This window comes from Macrotis lagotis, chromosome 3, assembly GCF_037893015.1.
Source record: "Macrotis lagotis isolate mMagLag1 chromosome 3, bilby.v1.9.chrom.fasta, whole genome shotgun sequence".
Lineage (NCBI taxonomy): Eukaryota > Metazoa > Chordata > Mammalia > Peramelemorphia > Peramelidae > Macrotis > Macrotis lagotis.
In genome coordinates, this window is record NC_133660.1 from 276,818,732 (window position 1) to 276,843,345 (window position 24,614).

At 38.7% G+C, this 24,614-nt stretch overlaps 1 protein-coding gene across 1 annotated transcript; it reads right to left on the reverse strand.

The window, feature by feature from the left end:
• Nucleotides 1–12,348: 12,348 nt before the first annotated feature.
• Nucleotides 12,349–13,299, reverse strand: LOC141519371 (mas-related G-protein coupled receptor member X1-like). Its single transcript, XM_074231630.1, has one exon. It carries the CDS (start codon nt 13,297–13,299, stop codon nt 12,349–12,351), a length of 951 nt encoding a protein of 316 aa, XP_074087731.1.
• Between the last annotated feature and the right edge of the window lie 11,315 nt (nt 13,300–24,614).

Sequence of the window (24,614 nt, forward strand, 5' to 3'; positions counted from 1 at the left end):
GGAAAGGAGGGAAGGAAATCAATCATCTCTTCAATGTTTTTCTGTCCAGACTACAATCAACATTTGCTTCACATTTACTGTTTTGAGCTTCTGGGACCAAAATAACTTTTACCACTCACCTGATGCTGGGAATACAAAGACAATGGAACTGTCTCTTCCCTGAAGTAGCTGATGTTCTATTGAGTAAGGGGAGGAGGAAGCAGCACCAGGGACTCCTGCCAAACCAGGGAACTGACCAGTAGAGACCATGACTAACTGAAAGTCTCTAGATTGTTGGTTGCTGTGGCTTCAACTCCTCTATATTGATAAATGATGTGCTTTAGGACAATTGTCTATGAAGGGATAGATCTGTTGATGCAGACTGAGAATAGGAGAAAATCAAGGAGAAAATATTGAGTTAGATGTTAGGGCCTGGAGGATTCGGAACAAAAGGTTTACCACCCTCAGATTCTTAGGACTTCTCAGGCTTTTCAATCAAAACTCTCTCTCCCAGCTGGAGTCTATTTTAAAAAGTGTCTGAAGTTTGGGGGCTGCTCCTGACTCCAAGGGAAAAAGAAAACAGCAGAACACAGCAGTATAACTTCCTGCTGCTCCCTATTTTCCAGACTGACCAATTTTCCTATTGTTCATTTGAAGGGACTCTGCAAATGTATAAAGAAAGGATTAAACTCACAGAGAAATCTGCAGTAGATCCAAAGATGACCAAGAATTACCAGGAGAGGTTCCAGATTGAGAACTTCCCCTTTTTTTTTCTTTCCAGGTTTCTGATGACTCCTGTGCCTGGACCTGCTGTGGATGACTTTCCTGTGCTCCTTAGGAATCTTTTGACCAAAAGCTGGGACATGAAAGAGGAATAGAAACAGGATTCAGCATAATTCCTATCTTACCCTTTTGTTTTTTTCCCTCTTCTTTCAATCACAGAGGCCTAGCAAATAATATTTTCTATTTGCTTTTAGGTACCAAGAGTGGGGATATGCCAAACATTGGCCTCAGGAGATGAATTCCCCAAAGACTTCAAGTCCAGATAAACTTTCATTAATATATTTTTCCTCATAAAGACTTTGATTCTTTATAGGCACCAACCTATGTAGAAGTGAATTAGAGAAATTACTGTTAGATAGATTTGGTGTGGTCCATTATCACCAAGCCCATTGATCTTTCCCATTAACCTTGCTCACTTATCAGTCATATTTCCTGCAAAATGTAGGATGTAGGGTGTGTTCAAGGAAGACTAGTACCTTCAGTGTGAGGGCTGCTTTCCACCTTTGATGTTCTCCTGAGTCTCGTAACTCTCACCTGTGGTTCCAAGAAGTTGTAGTATGCACAGTGGTCACACCCTGGTAAATTATTTTGGTAGGTGCACTAAACCAGGTTGAACGTGACTTGGGAGACTCAAGTTCATTGGTGAGTAGTGGTGGGTATCTACCCCAAGTATGTGAATTCTTCCAGTGCTGGAATGGATGGAGGAGAACAATCCATTTCAGTGGCCATGAACCAGCCGATGCAGGTACTGTGGAGCACTTAGAGGTTGGCTAGACATTAAAGACACCAAAGTCACCCATTACATCTAAAGCCATCACCAGGCAGCCCAGGGCCATAAGGTTATTTCTCCACTGAAAGAAGCAGTAGGATTTGACAGCCCCCTGGGTCACTGAGCAGCCCCTTGAAGGATTGCACTGCTCACCTCCTGATGTGAGGGAGGGCTAGAAAAGGTGCCCTAAAAATTGTCTGCCTACCAAACCGTAAACTGATTTCTGTGGTAGGTGGGGAATCCCACAGTGCAGTTGAGACACAAAAACAATCCACAAAAACTTCTTCAAAGAAGATTCCATTCACCATTGGTGCACACACTCATAGACAACACAAGATCCAATAGACCTGAAAGACAAACAGTTTTTGTTGTGAGAGAACACAGCAAGTATGGTAGCCAAATAGTAGCCCTGAGTGAAACAAGGCTAGTGAATGAAGGCCAGCTTACTGAAGTTGGAGCTGGATGCATGTTTTTTCTGGAGTGGTCACAGTGAAAGGGATGCTGTGAAACTGGGTTAGGGTTTGCAATCAAAATTTAACTACTCAACATTCTTGAAAGTCTACCAAAAGGGGTGAATGACAGGCTCATGACAATGAGAATGCCACTTCTAGGTGACATGTCATGCCACCATCATCAGTACCTATGCTCCCACCATGACGAACACTGATGAAGTTAAAGAAAAATTTTATTAAGACCTGGAGCCCCTTATCATCTATGTATCAAAAGAGGACAAGCTTATAGTTCTGGGTGACTTTAATGCTAGAGTAGGCTCAGATGACAAGGCAGAGAGTCCTTGGGAGAAATGGAGTTGGAAACAGCAACAGCAATGGTCACCTTCTACTGAAGACTTGTGCATCTCATGCCCTTCTCATCACAAACTGTCTTCCACTTACCTAAGTGCAATAAACCTTCCTGGATGCACCCACATAGCAAACATTGGCATCTGATAGACTATGTGATCATAAGGAGAAGAGATAGATGGGATGTGAGTGTGACAGAGGCAATGTGAGGTGCAGAGTGCTAGACTGATCACAGACTCATCTTCTCTAAGCTAAATAATATTCATATTCAGCCCAAGCAGTGATCCCAAGGCAAAATGAATACTAGAAGAATTAATGTCAAGAGATTAGAGTCTCTTTGAGTGGGAAATTTGTTGCTAACATGAAGGGAAAACTGAACCAACACATAGTTGATGACAATGGAGCAGAAAAGGAGTGGGCCGCTTTCAGAGATCTGGCCCAGTGTTCTGGCTCAGATGAGCTGTACAGCACCGCATTTGCTAGAACACTCACAAACACCAAGACTGGTTTGATGAAAATGGTGGGGAAATACAATAGCTGATAAATGAAAATTGAGAAATACACAGGGTTTACCAGCAGGATAGTTTGTCCATTTCTTTTTTTTTAAAATAACTTTCTTTATTTTTCATCCATCTGTACATGCATATTTCCAAGTTACAAAATTTCCCTCTACCCTCCCTTCCCACCTCCCCTCCCCCCTCAGCAGGGAGCAGTCAGGTTAGCATTTTACATACATATTTTGTTAAAAATAAATACAAATTTGCAATTTTTGGCATGAGGAATTAGGATTAAGGGAAAGAAATCCGTAAGAGATGATTTTTACAAAGTGTTCATCAGAATCAGAAGGTCTTTTTTCAGCTTTGTTTTCTTTTTTCCTTCCTCTGGTTGGGGATAATATAGTCCATAACCAGTCAGATATAGTTGTCCTAGCTCTCTGGACTGTCCAGAGAAGTTGTCCATCTCATAATGTTCATGTGAACATTGTTCTCTTGGTTCTACTCCTTTTGCTCAGCATCAGATCCCTTAAGTCATTCTATGCTTCCCTAGAGTCCAAACATTTAGTTCCTTATAGAACAATAATATTCCACAGTATTCATGTACCAAAACTTGTTTAGCCATTCCCCATTGGATGGGCATCCCCTCAGTTTCCAATTCTTTGCCTTTACAAAGGAGCTGCTATGAATATTTTAGAACATGTGGGACTTTTGTCATTTTTTTACAATTTCTGCTGGATATAGTCCTAAAATTGGAATTGCTGGGTCAAAGGGTATGAACAATTTTATTGCTCTTTGGGCAGAGTTCCATAGTACTCTCCAGAAAGGTTGGATCCCTTCACAACTCCACCAGCAATGCATCAATGTCCCAATTCTCCCACAACCTCTCCAACACTGATCATCTTCCCTTTTCTCATCTGGGATAATCTAATAGGTGTGAGATGATACCTCATTGTAGTTTTAATTTGCATTTCTCTAATCAATAGTGACTTGAGGCATTTTTTTTATATGATTATATATAGCTTTAATTTCTTCATTTAAAAACTGTCTGTTCATATCCTTTGACCACTTATCAATTGGGGAATGAATTGTGATGCTATAAATTTGATGCAATTCTCTATATATTATAGAAATGAGACCTTTATTAGAACTTCTGGTTGTGAAGATTATTTCCCAGCTTTCTTCTTTTCTTCTGATTTTGGTAGCATTGATTTTATCAGTGCAAAAAGTTTTTAATTTAATATAGTAAAAATCATTCATTTTCCAGTTTATAATGTTGCCCTAATTCTTGTGTGGTCATAAATTTATCCGTGTTCTATAGAGCAGATAGGTAGACTATTTTTTGGTCTATTAATTTATCTATGGTATCACTCTTTATGTCTAAACTCTGTACCCATTTTGACCTTATTTTGGTCTAGGGTGTGAGAGGTGGATCTAGGCCTAGTTTTTGCCAGACTATTTTCCAGTTTTCCCAACAACTTTTATCAAATAGTGAGTTCTTATCCCTGAGGCCGATGCCTTTGGGTTTGTCAGATAGTAGATTGCTGTAGTCATTTACCGCACTTTTGATCCTATCCCAATCCACGGATCCATGACTCTCTTTCTTAACCAATAGCAGTCAGTTTTGATGACTGTTGCTTTATACTATAGTTTTAGCTCTGGTAGAACTAGGGACTGATACAGTCTTGTTGTTTAGTAATGTGACTCTTTCTGACCTCATCTGGGGTATTCCTGGCAAAAATAAGAGTGTGGTTTTCCATTTCTTTTGTTAACTTACTTTTTAGATGAGGAAACTGAGGTTAAAGATTTAAGTGACTTGCATAAATTCACACAGCAGGTAAGTGTCTCAGGCTTTGAACTTAAGATTTGAACTTGTCTTCCCATTCCAACTCATTGCCCTATCCTTAGCACTGCCCCGCTGTCTGGTATATAGGAGGCATCTAATAAATGTTTGTTCCTCACTTAGAGCTCAAACCCTAGGCACCAATGAAGGGATGGAAGGTGGAATCCTGGTTTCCCTTCCAGAGAGGTGGGAAGAAGGCTGCAGAAGGAGGCAAAGGACTCATTTCATATGCTCCCCTTTCTGAGCATCTTGTTTTTAACCTCAGGGTGATGGTGTCAGGAGTGTCCCTCTCTCCGCTCCCCAGCTCTTGCTGGCCTCCAAGGGCCCTCTGGGGCACCATCCTGAGGAACTCCCTCCTTCTCTGCCTTTGGCTGCCCATGAAGGAGTAAATGAAGGGGCTGGCGCCGCTGTTCGCACAGACCAGGAGGTGAGGGAGCCAAGGAAGTATGGGAACACTGTGGAAGCACAGTATGAAAGCGCAGATTCCCATGGGTATGCCACAGAGCAAGAAGACGAGGACTGTCCAGGACCAGCAGGTAGAGCCTGGGGGGTTTGCCGGCCCTGGGAATTGCACTGGACCCCTCTGCAGAAGGGTCAGCTTGGACACACCGAGCACAGAAGAGAGGAGGATCAACCACAGGAACGGGGCAGGGCGGCCACAGCGCAGACCACGGACGCGCCCTTGGGCCAGATGGGGAAGAGCACAGATGGACAGCGCTCGGTGCCGATCCCGCCCAGGAGGCTCAGCCCCACGTAGTGGTCACTGATCTGAAGAGATCCAAAGTATAGGTCGTAATTACTCCAGTATCTAACGAATTCAAGTGTGGGCATCCCAAAGTGGCAGCAAAAGACGAGGGCGTCTGCCATGGCCAGATGGAGAATGTAGACGGAGAAGGGATTCCTCCTGATGCGGAAGCCCAGGAACCATAGGACCAGGCTGTTCCACCAGCCCAACCAGGGCCATGAGCAGAGAAGGGATCATCCTTCAGTCATCTAAGCCAAATTTTCCAGGTGTTCATCCTCAAGACCTAAATTCCCATTTTCACTTCTCCTTCGTAGTCATGAAGATATTTCCACTACTCTGTTGTGGGGGACACAGCCATAGTGGTGGGTTCCAATCTTAGGGAGCCCTGCTCTTCTCAGAAGCCCTGGGGACACAAAGATATATAAAAAAGGCATGGGGACTTTTCTAGAGGTTTTCTCCCATCTTTTCCTTCCCTTGTCCCTCTCTCTAGGGTGCAGTTAGTTGAACCACAGTGCCCAGAGGGATGGACCTAGAATAAGAAAGGATATAGAAGTAATCTCAGTCACTTACTGTTGAGAGAAATGATTATTTCACCTATATTAATAATCAATAATTCTATTCAGGGGGTGGCTAGGTGGCGCAGTGGATAAAAGTCCGGCTCTGGAGTCAGGAGTACCAGGGTTCAAATCCGGTCGCAGACACTTAATCATTACCTAGCTGTGTGACCTTGGGCAAGCCATTTAATCCCGTTTGGCTTGCAAAAACCTAAAAAAAAAATTCTATTCAGATGAAGGGTTTTCTTTCCTATTTCCTCATTCAGAAACCTGTCCTCTGTAGGTTATTCAGTCAGCCTCTAAGGACATCCCTGATGGATGAGCTTGCCCAAATCTTCCTGTAACATGATTTTGCGTCATAGATGAGGTCCCATCCAGCTAGAAGATTTCAGTAAGAGGCTCTTATTTGGATTGAATTTTTACTCCGCTGTTGTTCTCTGTTCACTGTCTGGGCAGAGATGGATGCATTTGTCCAGGCTGGAAGCAGCTGAACTTCCTCACACTGTCAGCAGGTGGAGCTGAAGACTTTCATTTCACTTGTGTCCACTTTTTCATTGATTCTTAACCAATCAGAGTAGATTTCCACCCTCAGGTATATGTCCTTCTCCAAAGACTTTTCCAGCCTTTAATACCCTGTATTATTTGCTAGTCATAGCTAATAAATTGATTTTTAATCACTCAGAAATGATGTCTCTTGGACATTTCGTTAGGCACATTATCTGTGTGACCCTGGACAAATCACTTAATAGCTATCTCCATAAAGTTCCTCAACTGTAAAGATGGGACCTATACTACCGCTAACCTCCCTGAGTTTTTCAGAGGATGGAATGACATAATATTTGTATAATATCTAACACTGTCCCTTGTCACGCTTGTCATGGTGTGATAGTGAGGTAGAGAAATGAGGTTTGTGGTGAGGATTGGGGGCAACATGTCTTTCCTTTCTTCTCTGACTTGACTCCAACTCACTTCATTTTCCTTTCTCTTCTGGACCTACTTATTCATACCTACTTATATACTTGGATATATTTCTCTTTTTAAGTTTGCCCATCCTAGGTCTATAAATAGCATTTGGATATTCTGTCAACTTTGAGGGAAGGCAATTAACTTTATTTTTCAGAACCCCTAATAGAATTACTGTATTTCCTTCAATTATTCAGAAATTATTCTTAAGAGGAGTTCATAGGTACCATTTTACTACAGAAAATATTCATAACACATAAGATACAGATGTATATTCATAGCAAAGCATGTACATAGGTCCACACAGAACTATAGGAATATTATTTATATACATGCTTAATATCATATGTATGTGGCTCTATCATTCCCATAGGCAACAGTCAAAACTAACACTGGTTTTCTAATTCTCTTTAGGGTTCCAAGTTTTGTCTTTATCTTTCCTTCTTTTACATCATTATTTAGGGATCACCAATGGCTGTTCCTCAATAATTTTTGATTCATAGCACTATATTCTTGGTTTCTCTGCTTACAAAGTATATCATGATATAGTTAATAGAGAGCATTGCTTGATCCCAAAAGAGATTTGAATTTGAATCTTACCCCAAACTACCTTTCTGAATAACTTTAGGGAAGTCACATTCCTTATTTAAACCTCATTTTACTCCCCCCTCCTCTCCCTCTCCCCTCTCTTCCCCCTCCCCTCCCTCCCTTCCTCCTCCTTCCCCGCCCCCTCCTCCTCCTCCCTCCAAGTTTATTTCACATTCAGAGTTATAATTACTATTTCTGAATTTCCCTCTCACTGTTCTTTCTCATTCTTGTCTTTCCCTGTCTCTCTTTTTACTCTGTCCCTATTACTTTATCCTCTTCCCATCCTCTTGAATCTTAATCTTAATAAGGGAGGGACTTTATCCCCCCCATCCTTTTATTTCTTTATAAGAATTTTTAAAATGCTCTTTTGTGTGTATATATTGTTCCTTCTCTCTTGAACCCAAATGCAATGAGAATAAGATTCCAACACTCCCATCCTTTCCCCCAATTGTATCAGTTTTCCTTTCATGTCTCGTATTCATGAGATAATTGATTCTTTTTACTTTTTCTCCCCAATTTTGTTTTATAGAATCACCTAACCACATTCAACTCAACCACAACCTTTATTCAAACTATCTTAATAATAATAGCAGTCCTAAGTATACTGATAACATTTTCATAGCTAAGTATTAAACTGTTTAATCTTGATAGGTCCCTTATAATTAGTCTTTAATATTATCCTTATATTTATTCTGATTTTTCTAAATGAATTTTCCATTTAGTTCCTTTTTTTCCTCACAAATACCTAAAAATATTTCAGTTCATTAAATGTCCATTTTTTAACATTAAGGATTATACTCAACTTTGTTGGTTAAATAAAGGTGGAAAAGAATGAGTAGAATGGATTAAAAATCAGAAACTAACAATAAGTTATTGACAGGAAACACATTTCAGGTCCTCCTGACCCTAGGGTTGGTACTCTATCCACTGCGTTACCTAGTTGCCTCAAAAAACACATTTCAAATAGGAGATAGACACAGAATTAAAATGGAGACTTGATGGAGAATTTTTTATGCTTCACATGTTGCAAAAATTCAGATATAGTAATCATGATCTCAGACAAAATTAAGGCTGAAATAGATTTAATTTAAGGGGATTAAACAGGGTAACCATACTTTAATAAATGAAACCAAGTGGGATAAGGACGGAGATTTTTTCAGTAGAATATTAGAGATTAGAATAGTTGAACTGTGTCTTTTATCTCTTCTGCCCCTCCTCCCCTGACAAGCAGCTTTTGAGGTATCATTGTTAAGTTCCTGTTAGAATAGCTGCTCAGGATGTGTTAGGTTCCTGTGGCTAGCTTATCCTTACTCAGGTGAATGTTGAAGGGATGGGAGACAAGGCAGACAAGGATGACAAGTTCTCCTTAAAGTCCTCCAAGATCTCCTAGTACTCCAAGTATTCCATTTATTAGACCAAATACAAATGCTTAAACATCCTCCCCCATCCCTAGTCCACTCCCACTCCTGTGGCACTTAGTAAAATAACATTCTGGTGCTCAAGGACACCAGGTGATGAAGGTTTACAGTACTCCCCCACACATCAGTCCCTAACATATCATGACCAAAATGTGAAGAGTCAACTGACCTTGTTTTATCTGTTGAAGTCCAGACATTCCTTGGGGCTGGAGGGGGTAATCCTGTCTCTGTTTGTATTATATGCTTTTTTCTTTAGATTAGCTTGCAAGTTTATATTGTGATGAGGATAGGTCAGTGGGGGGGGGGGGATTTCATTAGGATATATGACCTTTAGGGTCTTTTGTCCCTTTACCTCATTCTCCATCTTTAAGGCTGAGTGGGGCCTGCTTTTTGAGAATTGAATAAAGATTTTTCTTTCATACCTTGAGAAATCTCCTAAATTTATTTAAGTGGTTACATTTGTCCCACACAAAACCATAAACAGTGAAGCAATATCAATACTTTGGGTACATTTACCAAAGACAAAAGCAGCGAAATTAAAAAAAAGTTAAATGTATTATAGGTGGTGATAAATAGTAGTACTGTAATAGTGGTGAAATCCCCTCTCAGAACTTGATAAATCTAACCAAAAATAAATAAGAATTTAATGAAGGAAATGAGTCAAATTTTAGATAAGCTAGATATAAATTATATTTGAAAAGAATTGAATGAAAAGAAAATACATCTTTTATTCTTAGCAGTTTTTATGTCTTTACAAAGACTGACCATATATTAGGATATGAAACTTCTGTAATTAAAAACAGACAACAAAAAAGATAAAAAGCAATCTTTTAGATCACAATGCAATAAAAATTATATTTAATAATATACCACAGCAACATAGATTAAAAATTAATTGGAGATTTAAACAACCTAATTTTAAAGAATGGGTGGTTAAAAGAACAAATCATAGAAACAATAATTTCATTAAAGCAAATATCAATAATGAGACAAGGTATAAAAATGTACAGGATACAGAAAAGGCAATAATCCAAGGAAAATGTACATCTCTAAATCCTTACATCATTTAAAGAGTGAAAGTGCAGACAAATGAATTGGGTGTACAATTAAAAAAAATCTGTAAAGGGACAAACTAAAATTTCTGAATTAAACAGCAATTTGGAAATGTTAAAAACTAAAGATTATGCAAAAATCCATTGAATTAATATATAAAATCTAGAGTTGGCTTTAAGAAAAATCTAACAAAAGAGAAAAATAATTGGTTAGTTTTATTTAGAAAAAGACAGAAGAAAACCAAATCACTATTACTGAAAATGCAGTAATGAAGTTGGAATTAAATCAATTATATGGATTTATTTTATCCAATTACATGCTTATAAATTTAATAATTTAATTGAAATGGAAGAGCATTAACCACACTATAAATTGCACAGATTGTTAGAAGAGTAAATAAAATATCTAAATAGACCTATTTTAGAAAAATACCAGACCTAAGAAAAAAAGTCACAGAACCAGATGGATTTATGAGTGAATTGTGATGAACATTTAAAGATAAACTAATTCCAATATTAATTAAATTATGTGGAAGGACAAGCCAAGAAGGGATCTTACCAAATTTCATTAACAAATTATGATACTAGGGGCAGCTAGGTGGCGCAGTGAATAAAGCACTGGCCCTGGTGTCAGGACTACCTAGGTTCAAATCTGGTCTCAGACACTTAATATTTACCTAGGTGTGTGGCCTTGGGCAAGCCACTTAACCCCATCTGCCCTGCAAAAAAAAAAAACCTAAAAAAACCCCAAATATGGTACTGATACTTAAACCAGAAAGATTAAAAACAGGAAAAAGATAGACCAATTTCATTAATGAATATGGATGCAAAATCCTAAATTAAATACTAGCTACTAACATTACAACAATATATTTCAAACATTATATATTATGATGAAGAGGGATTTATGCAATGAATGCATGGTTGCATGATTGCAGCATTCTGTGCCAGGACCAGGTAAAAGATGGGATCTAAAAGCACTGAGGAAAAAGCAAGGTCATTGTCAGTGGAGGAATCAAATGGAGGCTGAATGATTGGGATATTCCATAGGAGATTCTGTGTGTGTGTGTGTGTGTGTGTGTGTGTGTGTGTGTGTGTGTGTGTATGAGATGACCTGCCCCCTTCCCCTGCATTGGTCTTATTAGACTGTACTCCATCCTATGACACCCCTGCAGTCCCTGTTCTGATCAGGAATTGGGTCATGCAGAGTGAAAGGGAAACTAGAATAGAATAGAATAGGAAGTCACAGAAACAAAGAAACTCAGAGACTTAAGAGAAACTGAGACAAACTGATGGAAAACATGAGAGGAGGCTGAGCTCAGCCTTGACCTTTAGAGGGAGAAAAGTGTTTGGTTCAACTCTGATGGGAGCAGGAGGCAGAAGGGAAAGGAGCATGGTAGAGAATGGGAGGGGGTAGGACTGAGCTGAGCTGGAATCTCTTCTGTTCAGGGGAGGGGGAGGAGCAGAAGCCTGAGGCAATCTTGTGTATCTAACCTGATAGAAGATGGGGAGCATGACCCATTGCAATCTTGAAGCTTCTGTCTCCTGACTCTCTGCCTTCATTTCTGAGATTGACAAGGGGAGGACAGGGAGACAAGGGGGCTTACAGGATTATTTCTTCTTCCTGGGCCCTTCAAGTTAGGGATGTGGTCTTTATTGGAATAGACTTTCTCTGGACTGGTGACATAAGAGTTTCTGCAACTTACTCTCCAGTTAAAGGAACCTCTAGCAAGTGAGAGGGCTCTGGAGTGCACAAAGCATTTGACCTGGAATCAGGAACATCTGGAATCAGGAACTTCAAATGTATTTGTTTTTGGACCCCGGGCAAATCATTGAATCTCTGTCTGCTTCAGATTCCTCAAATGTAAACTGAATATCTTGAGAATATTTACCTCTTAGGTGAATCATAATATTAAATGAGATATTTGTACAGTACTTAAAGTAAAAGGTCTGATATAGTCTTGTTGTTCAGTCACTTGACTCTTTGTGACTCCCATCTGGGGTTTTCTAGGCAAAGATAAGGACCTAGTATGCATTTCTTTTTCTAATTCGCTTTACAGATGAGGAAGTGAAAGGCATAAGTTCATTCAGGCAGGTAAGTATCTCAGCCTAGATTTGAAATCAGCATCCCACTCCACCCCCTAACACTCTATCCTCTGCACTGCCCAGCTGCCTGTCATATAGGAGGTGCTTGATAAATACTTGTTCACCACATAGGGTTCAAAAGCTAGGCACCAACAAAAGGAATGGAAGGGAGAATCCCAATTTCCCTCCATGGTGGTGGGAAGGGGTCTGTACCTGGGCTGAGGGTAGGGGGCTCATTTCAGGGGCTCCCTCACCTGAACATTTTGATTTTAGCCTCAGGATGACATCTCAGAGTTTTGGTGTGTGTGGGGATGTCCCTCTCCCGATGCCCCCAAGTCCTGTTTGTCTTCCAAGGCCCTCTGGAGGATCACCCCGAGGGTCTCCCTCCTTCTTTTATGTCTTTGTTTGCCCAAGAAGAAGTAAATGAAGGGGTTGGCACTGCTGTTCACACAGGCCAGGAGCTGAAGGATCCCAAAAGGCCTTATAGTTTCGTGCCAGAACAATATGATGTCCATAATCCCCATGGGTATGCCACAGAGCAGGAAGACAAGGACATTGAGCAGGACTAGCAGGTAGAGCCTGTGGGGCTGCTGGCGCAAGGAGGTGCACTGGACCCTCAGCAGGAGGGCCAGGCTAGACAAGCATAACACAGGGGTAAAGAGGCTGAACCAGGAGAACTCGATGATGATGAAGTTGTAGCAGAAGTTGTCATTATTTATATAATAACAAATGACAAAACCTGTTCCCCAAAGCAGACAGGTCATAGCCCAGAGGAGAGCACAGACCAAGGCAGACATGTGCCGGGGCCGGTTACATCGGTACCAAATTGGGAAGAGTACAGATAGACAGCGCTCAGTGCTGATCGCAGCCAGGAGGCTCAGGCCCACTGTGTAGGACATGTGTGTGAGGGAAAGCAGAACTAGGTCTATTAATAAAAAATAAGAATCATCAATGAAATATCTTATGATGCTCACAAAGGTGCCACAAAGGAAGAGGGCGTCGGCTGCGGCCAGGTTGAGGATGTAGACAGAGAAGGGATTCCTTGGGATGCGGAAACCCAGGAGCCACAGGACCAGGCTGTTCCCCACCAGTCCAACCATGGCGAGGATCAGAGAGAGAATCTTCATCCAGTCACTTAAATCGAACTTTCCAGTGTCGTTTGCACTTCTCTCTGTTGCATTGTCATGAACATATTCCAGCTGCATAGGTGTGGGGGACACAGCCATGGTGGGTGATCCCAGTCCGAGGAAGCCCTGTTCTTCTAAGAAACCCTGGGGACACCAAGACATGAGATGACATCAAGGACTTTTTCTGAGGTTTACTTCCATCTTTACTTTTAAGAGTTAGTCTCCTCTTTCCCCTCCCTCTCTCTAGGGGGCAGTTGGTTGACCCCACAATACACAGAGAGATAGGCTTAGAGTAACAAATGATTTGAGTCTAGTCTCAGGCTAGGGAGTGTTGTGGGGGATGGTGAGAGAAATGATTATTTCACTCATTTTAAGAACTATTTATTTAATTCAGATGAAGGGTTTCCCTTCCTAGTTCTCCTTTCAGAAACCAGTCTCCTACAGGTTATTCAGACAGCCCCTGAAGGACAGCTCTAATGGATGAGATGGCCCAAATGTTCCTGGGAACATCATGAGTGGGGCCCCAACTAGAAGACTTCCCTAAGAGAATCTTATTCCTTACCCCACCATTGTTCCCTGTTCATTGACTGGGTAGAGAGAAGCCTTTGCCCGCTGAGCTTCATCACACTGTCAGCAAATGGCATGGAAGACTGTCAGATCACTTCCGTCCATCCTCTTATTGATTGTTAATGGATCAGGGCAGGTTTCCAGCCTTAGGCACACTCCTTTGTCCAAAGACATTTTCAGCATTTAATGCATTTTATTATTTGTAAACCATAGAAAATAAATTATTATTCACCCCCAAATTATGTCTCTTGGATGTTTTTAGTAGGCATATTTTCTGTTTGACCTTGGACAAGTCACTTAACACTTATCTCCTTTAGGTTCCTCAATTGTAAGATGAGGAAGGTCTAATGATGTGCCTATAACTCTTGTCATGAACACAACATGACAAGTGCATGTAGAAAAGAGTTTTTTTTGTGAAGACTGGGGCATCATTTGTCTCTTCTTTCTTCTCTGATCACAGGTCTTTATTTCATTCAATCACCTTCATTTTCCTGTCTCTTCTGGACTTCCCTTGAGTATATGATGGTTAGACTTGTATAACCTCAGTGGACAGGGCTGAGGATGGGTTGATCCTCTTAACTCGATGCTTCAGACACTTGCTCATTCATTTACTATATATTTGCATGCAGTTATTTGTCCCTTTACTCTTTTATTATGTCATAAATTCATTCACCCATTTACTTATATTTAAAAAAATTCTACCAATAAATTTTCCTTTTCCATAATTTTTGTTCTATATAATGTCGCTCATAGAGAATCAATCTTTTGAATAAAAGAAGGAAGAGAAAAATACTTAAATGCAATGAACTATGAACTAATTTCATGTTTTATGTGAACTAAGAGCACCAGTTTACTACACTGAGTCCCACATCCATAGTCACTCACTTCTGGAAAGGAAGGAAAGAAATGCAATGATCTCTTGATTGTTTTTCATTGTCAACTTGCAATAAACATTTACTCAATAATTACCATTTTGAGACTCCTGGCCAAGAATAATTTCCACCATTGGATCTGCTGAGGAGAATACAAAGACAATGGAACTGTCCCTGCCCTGAAGTAGCTGATGTTCTACCCTCTAGAGGGAGCAGCACCGGGTGCTGACCTCCTGCCAGACCATGTTACTGGCCAGCACAGATCATGACTAACTGTAGGGCCTGGATCATTGGTTGTTGAAGCATCAGTTTCTTTGTATTGACAAAGGATGTACTTTAGGGACAAAATGTCTCTGAAAGGATGGATCTGCCAATGCAGGCTGAGAATAGGAGAAAATCAAGGAATTATGTGGCCCATCCACCCTGAGCCAGAGCCTGGACCTGGAGGATTAGGAACAAGAATGTTCACTCATTCAGTAGGGGCTTCTGAAGCTCTCCAACCAAAATTCTCCCTCCCTGCTGGGACCACATTAAAAAGTGTCTGGAGACTGAGGGTTTGCTCTGGCAAAGGAAAAAGAAAACATCAGAAAGCAGCAGCATATCCTTCAGCTATTCCCCATTATCTAGACTGACCTATTTTCCAGTTTTTCAGATTGAGGTGATCAATTTAAATGTATAAAGAAAGTATTAAACTCAGAGAAATCTTCAGTACATCCAAGGATGTCCAAGAATTACTAGGAAATATTGGGAACTTCACTTTTCCTCTCCAGGTTCCTGATGACTCCTGTGCCTGGTTCTGTTGTGGATGCCTGTACTTGTTCTTCTCAGGAATCTCTAGGCCAGGCGCTGGGGAATGGGGGCTGGAATAAAAGCAGGATCAGGGTAGTTCCTCTCTTACTCTCATATTCCTTTCCCTATTTGTTCTTAGGTACCAAGGGTGGGGATTTCCCAAACACTGGCCTCAAGGCCAGTTAAAGTTTCATAAATGGTGTTTCTTTAGTAAAAGTTCATTCTTTCTAAATACCAACTTATACACAGAGGAATTCCTATTAGATTGTTCTTTCCCATGATCCTTGCATATCTATTAATTTTGTTTCCTGCAATTTAGGGAAGAAATATTCTCTTTGGGCCACCTGGTTTATTAGTCCCCTCCTTTTTTTAGATTATATGGAACTTTTCTGAAAGTGAAATTCATTATTGTCCTATTGACTCATTTGTCCTAGGTGATCTAAGAACCATAAATTTCCCTGATGTAAAGGTAGGAAGAAGAGGGGTTAGGTTTAGACTGGTGGGAGTTCTGGATTTTTTGGGAAAAAAATATATATACTTATGAATATATATATATATATATATATATATATATATATATATATATAAATACATATAATTATACACCCTTACTAAAGTTTCTAAAAAAGTTATATGGACATAAAGGAATGCACACACACATATATGTACTAACATAAATAACATATTCATACCTAATTATATACAAACAGATTTTTCTTTATGGCAGACCCCCTACCTGAGATGTATAAGTAGTTTTTGGGTGTTCTGTAAACTCTGACTGAGGGCAATTAACTTTATTTTTCAGAACCTCTAATAGACTTACAGGATTTCCTTCAATTATGTTTTTAATTTTATATAATTTTTATTTGTTTTTCCAACTACATACAATGTTAATTTTACCAATCATTTTTTGGCAAAGTTTTGAATTTTACAATTTTTCTCCCTCACTCCCTTCCCTCTCCCCTCTCCTTGACAGAAAGTAATCTGATATATGTGCTGCATTTGTAACCATGTCAAACATCAATTGAAATGGAATGTTCAAGAAGAATAAGATCCAAAAGAAAGAAAGAAAACATTAGAGATAAAATGACATAATACTTAAGGAAAGTTTTATAAATTGGAGATAAACTTTAGTCTTCATTTAAACTCCACAGTTCTTATCTGGATGATATAAATTATGCTTGATCATAGAGTATTATCCCATTGATAACTTGCTTAATTGCTTTGCTAATATTTTATTTAAACTTTCTTGTATCCATATTCATTAGGGAAATTGGTCTATAATCTCTTTCCCCATTCTGACTCTTCCTGATTTAAGCATCAGCACCATATTGGGGTCATAGAAGAAACCTGGCAGACCTCCCTCTTTACTTATTTTTTTCAACTAGTATATAAAAAATTGAAATAAATTGTTCTTTGAATGTTTGGTGGAATTCAATTGTGTATCATTTGGCCCTGGAGATTTTTTTAAGGGGAATTCATTAATAGCTTCCTGAATTTCTTTTTCTGAGATGGAGTTAAGTATTTAATTTCCTCTTCTTTTACCTTGAGACATTTATATTTTTGTAAATATTCATCCATTTCACTTAGATTAATAACTATATTATTATACAGTTGGGCAAAATAGTTCTTAATTATTGCTTAAATTTCCTCCTCATTGGTGGTGAATTCACCTTTTTCATTTTTGATACTAGTAATTTGGTTTTCATCTTTTTTAAAAAATCAAATTAATTAAAGGTTTATATATTTTATTGGCTTTTTCATAAAAGCAATCCTTGGTTTTGTTTGTTTTATGCTTTTGATTTTATTAATTTCATCTTTAATTTTCAGAATTACTAATTTGGTATTGAATTGGGGATTTTTAATTTGTTCTTTCTCTACTTTTTTAGTATGTTCAATTCATTGATCTCTTTATTTTATTCATGTAAACATTTAAAGATATACTAAAACTTTGGCTGTATCTAGTCAGTTTTGCTAGGTTGTCTCCTTATTGTCATTGTCTTGGATGACATTATTAGTTTTTTCTATGATTTGTTGTTTGATTCACTCATTCTTAAAATTAGGTTATTTAGTTTCCAATTAGTTTTAGGTTTCTCTATCCATGTGATTTTTTTTTTTTGCAAAATGGTCTGAAAAGGATGCATTCAATATTTCTTCTTTTCTGTATTTTATTATGAGGTTTTTATGCCCTAATGCAAGGTCAATTTTTGTGTAGGTGTCATGTTCCACAGTGGGGAAAAATGTATATTCCTTTCTATACCCATTCAATTTTCTTCACAGGTCTGTCTTATCTAAACTTTCTAACATTCTATTCTCCTTAATTTCTTCTGGTTTTCTTTCTTTATTTGTTTCCTTCTTGTTACATAGTTAGATTTATCTAATTCTAAGAGAGGGAGATTGAGATCCCCCACCAATAGAATTTGCTGTCTGTATCTTGTTATAGCTCGTTTAGTTTCTCCTCTAAGAATCTTGATGTTATAGCACTTGCTGCATAAATATTTACTATTGAAATTGCTTCATTGTCTACTGTGCCTTTTACAAACATAGTTTTCTTCCTCTTCCTCTTCCTCTTCCTCTTCCTAATGAGATCTAATTTTGTAACTACTTTGTCTAAGATAAGGATTGTTAGCCCTCCTTTTTTTTTCATTTCAGTTGAAGCATAATATATTCTATACCTGTCTTTTACCTTCACTCTGTCTGCATCTCTCTGCTTCAAATGTATTTCTTCTAAACAGCATATTGTGGGATTCTGGTTTTTAATCCACTCTGTTCTCTGGGTCTGTTTTATGGGAGAGTTCATCCCATTTATATTCAAAGTTTTAATTGCTAACTCTTTATTGCCCTCCATGCTATCTCCCCTTCATTTGCATTTCCCCCCTTCTTTCAACTTCTCCCTTCTCCCCTAACATTTTGTTTCAGAATATTACTTCCCTCAATGTGTTTACTCCCTTTTATCCACCCCATTCATTTTTCTTTCCCCTTTGTCTTTTCCCCTTATTTCTTCCTTCCCTTTCATCAGTCCATCCTTCCCTCACCCCTTCATGTCCTAATGCTTGAAAGGTAAGATAAATTTCTAACTCAACTGAGTGTGTCTCTTAATTCCTCTGAATCAAATCTGATGAGAGAAATATTCAGGTCATTCTCACCTCCTTCCCTCTTCTCCTCTATTACAATAGGTCCTTTGAAACTCTTCATGTGATATAATTTACCCATTCAACATCCCCCTTCCTCCCATCTCTTTAGAAGCCCTTTTTTTATGAAACAAAAATTTTAAATCATTCCATCTAAGTAATGGACATACCATGAATGTTTATATTTTTAGCCTATGTATATTCCCTCTAACAGGCCTACATTCTCAAGAGTTATGAGAATCTTTTTCCTAGGTGGGGAATGTAACTAGTGTAATCATATTGGATAATAGTTTTTTTTCTGTTTCTCTTTACCTTTTCATGGATCTATTGAGTCTCCAGTAATTATTAAGAAATTATTCTTAAGATGAGGAGCCCAAAGGTATTTGGATACAGAAAATGTTCACGACATGAGGTTGCAGATGAATATTCATAGGAAAGCATGCTTATGAGTTATAGAACTGTAGCAATTCCACAGAGAACTATATAGTAATATTTTTTAAATAAATGCTTGACATACATATATGTACTACTGAATGCATGTAATTATGTACATATGTTCTTGTTTCTATTATAATCTTTCTCACAGGCAACAGCCTAAACTCACCCTGGTCTTCACTCTGTGGGATCTCAGGTGTTGTCTTTATTTTTCCTTCTTTTACAACATCATTAGTTAGGGATCATTAGTGACAGAGAGATGAGGTGGAATCCATAGCACTACATTCCTGGAAACTATGCTTGCAAAGTACATTATGATATAGTGAGTAGAGAGTATGCTAGATCCCAGAAGAGATTTGGGTTGAATCCTGTCCTCACTGTGCCACCTAGATGCTTCCAAATACTCTGATTCAAACCCAGGTCAATAACATGAAGAGCTCAGACCTAGAGGACAGCGATAGAGTCTGTTCTGGAATCTTAGGTGTTCCTGCCTAGTACTACACTCAGTAACCCCAGAAAATAGAAACTCGATTATCTCAGAGCTTCCTCTCCGAAGTGGACATAGTCCAATACTATCCTTAAGTCCAAGTCAAGAAATCACCTGAATGAATGATCAAACAAAAATTCAATCCCATATAAAGAGCTATTTTGTTGTCAAGGTATCTCAAGTCACAAATATAGAACAATGATTCCAGAATATCTATGTACAACACCTCAGGAAAACAACACAGTTTGGGGATCATTTCAGCTACAATTCTTGGAAATATCAATCAAGAGTTTTTCTAAGTAGTTAAAATATTTTTTACTGTTAATAAACACTAAAAACAAAGGTATGGGAGAAAAACATGAAAAAGAAGGCCTATAGAAGATACAACTGGCAAAATAAATGAACAGCTTGTCACGAGAGGTACAGAATTTTGTCTAAATCACAAATTTTCTGAAAATTTGCAGGGATCAAATGAATTTCCATGATTCTTTGAGATAAGAAATATTGTTAAAATTTATTCAAAAATCAAAGAAAATATATTGTATATTATAAGAAAAGCAACTGACCCAGAAAACATATTGTGGAGAGAAAAAAATTGAAATCACTGGAATAAGTTAAATCTCTCATCAAAAAACAAAAAAACTCCTAGATCACTATCTCAAAATATTAAAACTGCCCAGATTTCTTGAAACAAGAAGGTAGACATAAAAGAAATTCACTGTGATCAGCTCCTGAAAGAAACAACCCAATGAAGTCTTGCAGGAATATTACCAAAAACCCCAGAAATACCAGGTAAAAAGAAAAAAAGACATGCTCTAAACAGTCAGCAAGAATTAAGATGTCAAAGAACCACAATCAGGATTGCATGATTAATTAGTTACTACTAAGATGGAATACATAGCTTTGAATACCATATTCCAAAAAGCAAAGCATAAAGACTTAGAGTCAAGAATTACTCACCAAAATTGACCTCCCTGAGATGATAGATTTGGAGATGATCTTAGAGTCAAGAATTACTCACCAAAATTGACCTCCCTGAGATGATAGATTTGGAGATGAGCTTCTGTCCTCTGACTGTGGGGTTGCCTTTAGGACACTCTGATAAGACTTGAAACAGAACAAGTCCTATCAAAATCAGACAATCCTGTGATTTCCTGAGTATCAAAACTGACCAATTGGGATTGTTACACAATGTCCCCTCATGCTATTTATCTCACCATCTCTGCTGACTGTTCATCTCCTTTTCCTCTGATGCCTTATGATCTGCTCGACCTCCAACTTTCATGGTCATCAGGTTAATATTTTTGCTTTCTAGACAACATTTTACCAACCAACTCTTTCATATTATAGGCATCACCAAGGCATCCACAATTTTTCCTGAACTCCAGCTTAGAAAAGGAGCTAGGACAAACTTACAGAAGCCTCTCCTCAGTGCATTGTGGACACATAGATTTAGAGCTTAATGGGACTTGAAAAACCATCATGTGTGATACAAAATCTTGTCTATTGAAAAAATGCAGTATTTAGTTTCTTTCTTGTCCCCCACATCTTGCATTATTTTGCTGTAATCACACCTTCTTTCTTCATAGACAAGATTGAATTGTAATATGTTTGTTTTCTCATGTTTCTTTGAGTTCAGTCTATAAACATTTATGAAGTGCCTACTAGGTGCCAGGTGTTGTCTTTACATTCCTTGTAATCAAAGTCATCATGGATATTTTGTTATCACCCCTATCTCTTAGGTAAGATATATCTCTCCCTAAGAAATACTATTGACTCATTAAAATCAAGAAAAATGAGTTTTAATGAGCAGAGGAAAAATAGGTAAGTGGGAAAAGATCAAAATATGTAGAAGAAGGAAAAATCTAAACATTCATCAGAATAATATCCTTGGAAAGGAAAAGCAATTGCATTGTATTATTGCAATGATTGAGTTTGGCTGCAGAAATGCCTGGAGAAAATAAATGCAGCCCTAGTTCTTCCATAGCTGGGGGAATGTGGGCATAGATCATTGTTCAGATTATGCTACTTAATTGATAGCAGACCAACTAATTGTGGGTTAGGTTTGCTGAGTGCCTTTTTTGTTTTGTTTTTTAGGTTTTTGCAAGGCAATGGGGTTAAGTGGCTTGCCCAAGGCTCCATGGCTAGGTAATTAAGTGTCGGAGGTCGGATTTGAACTCAGGTCCTCCTGACTCCAGGGCCGGTGCTCCATCCACTGCACCACCTAGCTGCCCCTGCTGAGTGCCTTTTAAATTTATTTTTCTCTCCTAGGTTACTGCCCAGGGTTCAGTCCTTGACAGTTGAGAGACTCCTCATGGAGGCCAGGTGTGATTACTTGATACTCTATGACCACATGAAGGATGGAATTGGCTAGAGTCTGGGGAATTGAATTCCTTGAACTTCCAGAGAACATACATGGTTCTAAGCTTTCCAGGGTGAGAGGGTAAAAGTCTTTAGGAGGAACTAAAACACAGATTATGTTCCTATTTGAAGATTACCACATTTAAGATTTTGAAGAATTTTCTTTTGGACAATATCTCCCAGTGAGTTTGGGGCTCCCTTTCACATTTTATCTGGGGTGCTCTATTGTGATCAGTCATCATTTTGATGAGACTTAAGACTTTTGAAAATGCTTCTCTTTGCAACATTATTATTGCTTTTTCCCCCTCTTTTTTCCTTGGTTTTTCTCACTTCACTCTATATCAGCTCATGGGATTTTTCACTTCATCCTTTTTTTTTGTTTTTGCAAGGCAAATGGGGTTAAGTGGCTTGCCCAAGGCCACACAGCTAGGTAATTATTAAGTATTTGAGACCGGATTTGAATCCAGGTACTCCTGACTCCAAGGCTTTATCCCCTGCTCTACCTAGCCACCCCACCCTTCATCCTTTCAACAGTCTCACTGTCATTTCTTATATTTCAGTATAATTTAATTATGTTTGTATACCACAATTTCTGTTGAGTCCGCTAGGAGAGGAATGCAGACATGCACCAATGTGATGCATAAGCTGGTTCATTTATTGGTCACAGGATACATACTTTTATACTTTTCATTTACGTAACCACTTACATAAGCATTTTAGCAAGCACTTTTTCACATGCGTTTCCTTGTGTTTGTCTTAGGTGAATGTTTTGAGAACCAAACAATGTTTTGAGAACCAGAGTGCAGAATGCTTTGAGAACAGTGCAGAAGGTATTTTCTCAGAATGTGCTTTCTTATCTGAACCTTGGAGTACATCTTCTTAGCTCAGACATGTAGCTACTCCCTTATCCAAGCTCTGAAGTACATCTTGCTTGTTAAGGCACATAGCTATTTCTCTGTTAACCCTTCATAGCCCTTAGCCTGGAGCACATAGAATACCACAAATTTCTCTATTGTCATTCAGTCATTTGTCAGTTGTGCCCAACCCTTCATGACTTCATTTAGGATTTTCTTGACAAGGGCTTTTTGCTTTGCCATTTCTTTTGCCAGCTCATTTTAATATTGAGGAGGCTAAGAAAGCAATATGCCTGTAAAGCTAGACTTGAACTCAAGTCTTCCTGACTCTAGGCCTGGTCCTCTATATACTATGCTACCTATCTACCATATAAGATAGGAACATGATGGGGTTAACATTTTAATTGCTATTCGTTTGTTTTAGCTGTCTGACCTTTCATGACCCATCTTGAGCTTTTATTGGCAAAAATATAGGAATGGTTTGCCATTTCCTTCTTTAGTTCATTTGGTTAATGAGGGAACTGAGGTAAATAGGGTGAAATGACTTTCTCAGAGTCACAGAGCTAGGAAGAGTATGAGGTGAGGTTTGAATTCAGGAAGATGAGCTCTCCTGACTACAGACTGCATTAATGAATCTACTGTGCCACTTAGCTAAAATAAAAATTTCTCACCCATTTCCCAATTAATAGGCATACCTTAGATTTCAGATCTTTATCACCACAAAAATTGCCATCCATATGTTTTGTACTGGGGCAGCTAGGTGGCAGAGAGGATAAAGCACCAGCCCTGGAGTCAGGAGGACTTGAATTTAAATTCAGTCCCAGATTCTTATAATGACCTAGTTGTGTGACCTTGGGCATGTCACTTACCCCATTGCCTTGCAAAATACCCCTAAAATTATTTTTGTACCTACACATCTGTTTTTCTTTCTTTGATCTCTTTGAAATATGAGGTTAGTACTATTTTCACGTGGTTGAAAAGGAAGCACAGTTTAATACCTTTTTTTCAGAATTCCATTCCTTATATATTGCTTCTTGTTTTTTTGAGCAGAACCCTTTATTGGACAGTGTTGAGAGACCCTCAAGCCTGGGGAGGGTCATGGGGAAGGCGGTCCTGCATTGCTTCTTGTTTTTACTTGCTCATACAGAAACCAAGAGAAATAGTGAATAGGTGGTAAGTCATTTGTCTAAGCAAAAGCCAAGAGAACTCACAGAAGTTCTACAGATGAGAACATACCAAAGAATGACTAGAATAAATGAGATCTTTGATTTAGAGAGAGAGATTGGGTCTCAGCTCAGATCAGGAGATGGAATTCTCTGAGCAAAAGGAAGTCTACTCTTAGCAGTCTCTAGGGCTTTGGAATTCAAGGGACATGATGGGCTAGAAGGGTCTGAAGGTACCATTAAATTTCTGTCTATAATCACCCTCCTGGAGGGTATTTATTGACCAGTTTTCAATACTCTCATATCAATCTCTCCTGAAACATCAGGATCAGTATTTTCTCATCAACTGAAGGCTAAGTCTCCATTTCCCTATAGTGTACTCATAACGGAGGCCTATCTTCTGGGTTACCACTTAATGGGATCTCAAATTGAAACTCAGTAAAAGACAATATTGGGATGAAAGGCAGTTGGAAGTGGAGGATGACTCATGAATCAAGGTTTACTTGAGTTGGGTCTTAAAGAACATGAGGAATTCTGAGGGATGGAGCTGGGAAGGGAGTGAATTCCAGGCATTGGGGACAGTTATCAACAAGGCACAGATGAAAGAGAATGCTAGACATGAGGAGAACCAAGAACAAGTGATTCTATCTGTGATACTATGAGTGTAGACAGGAAGGTGATTGATAAACCTGGGGAAAATGTGCTGGCTCAGTTAGGAATGACCATTAATCCCCAATGGGAATGTTCATATTGGA

Coding starts and splice junctions, on each gene's coding strand:
- LOC141519371 (XM_074231630.1), bottom strand. CDS start 13,299: ATGGCTGTGTCCCCCACACCTATGCAGCTGGAATATGTTCATGACAAT.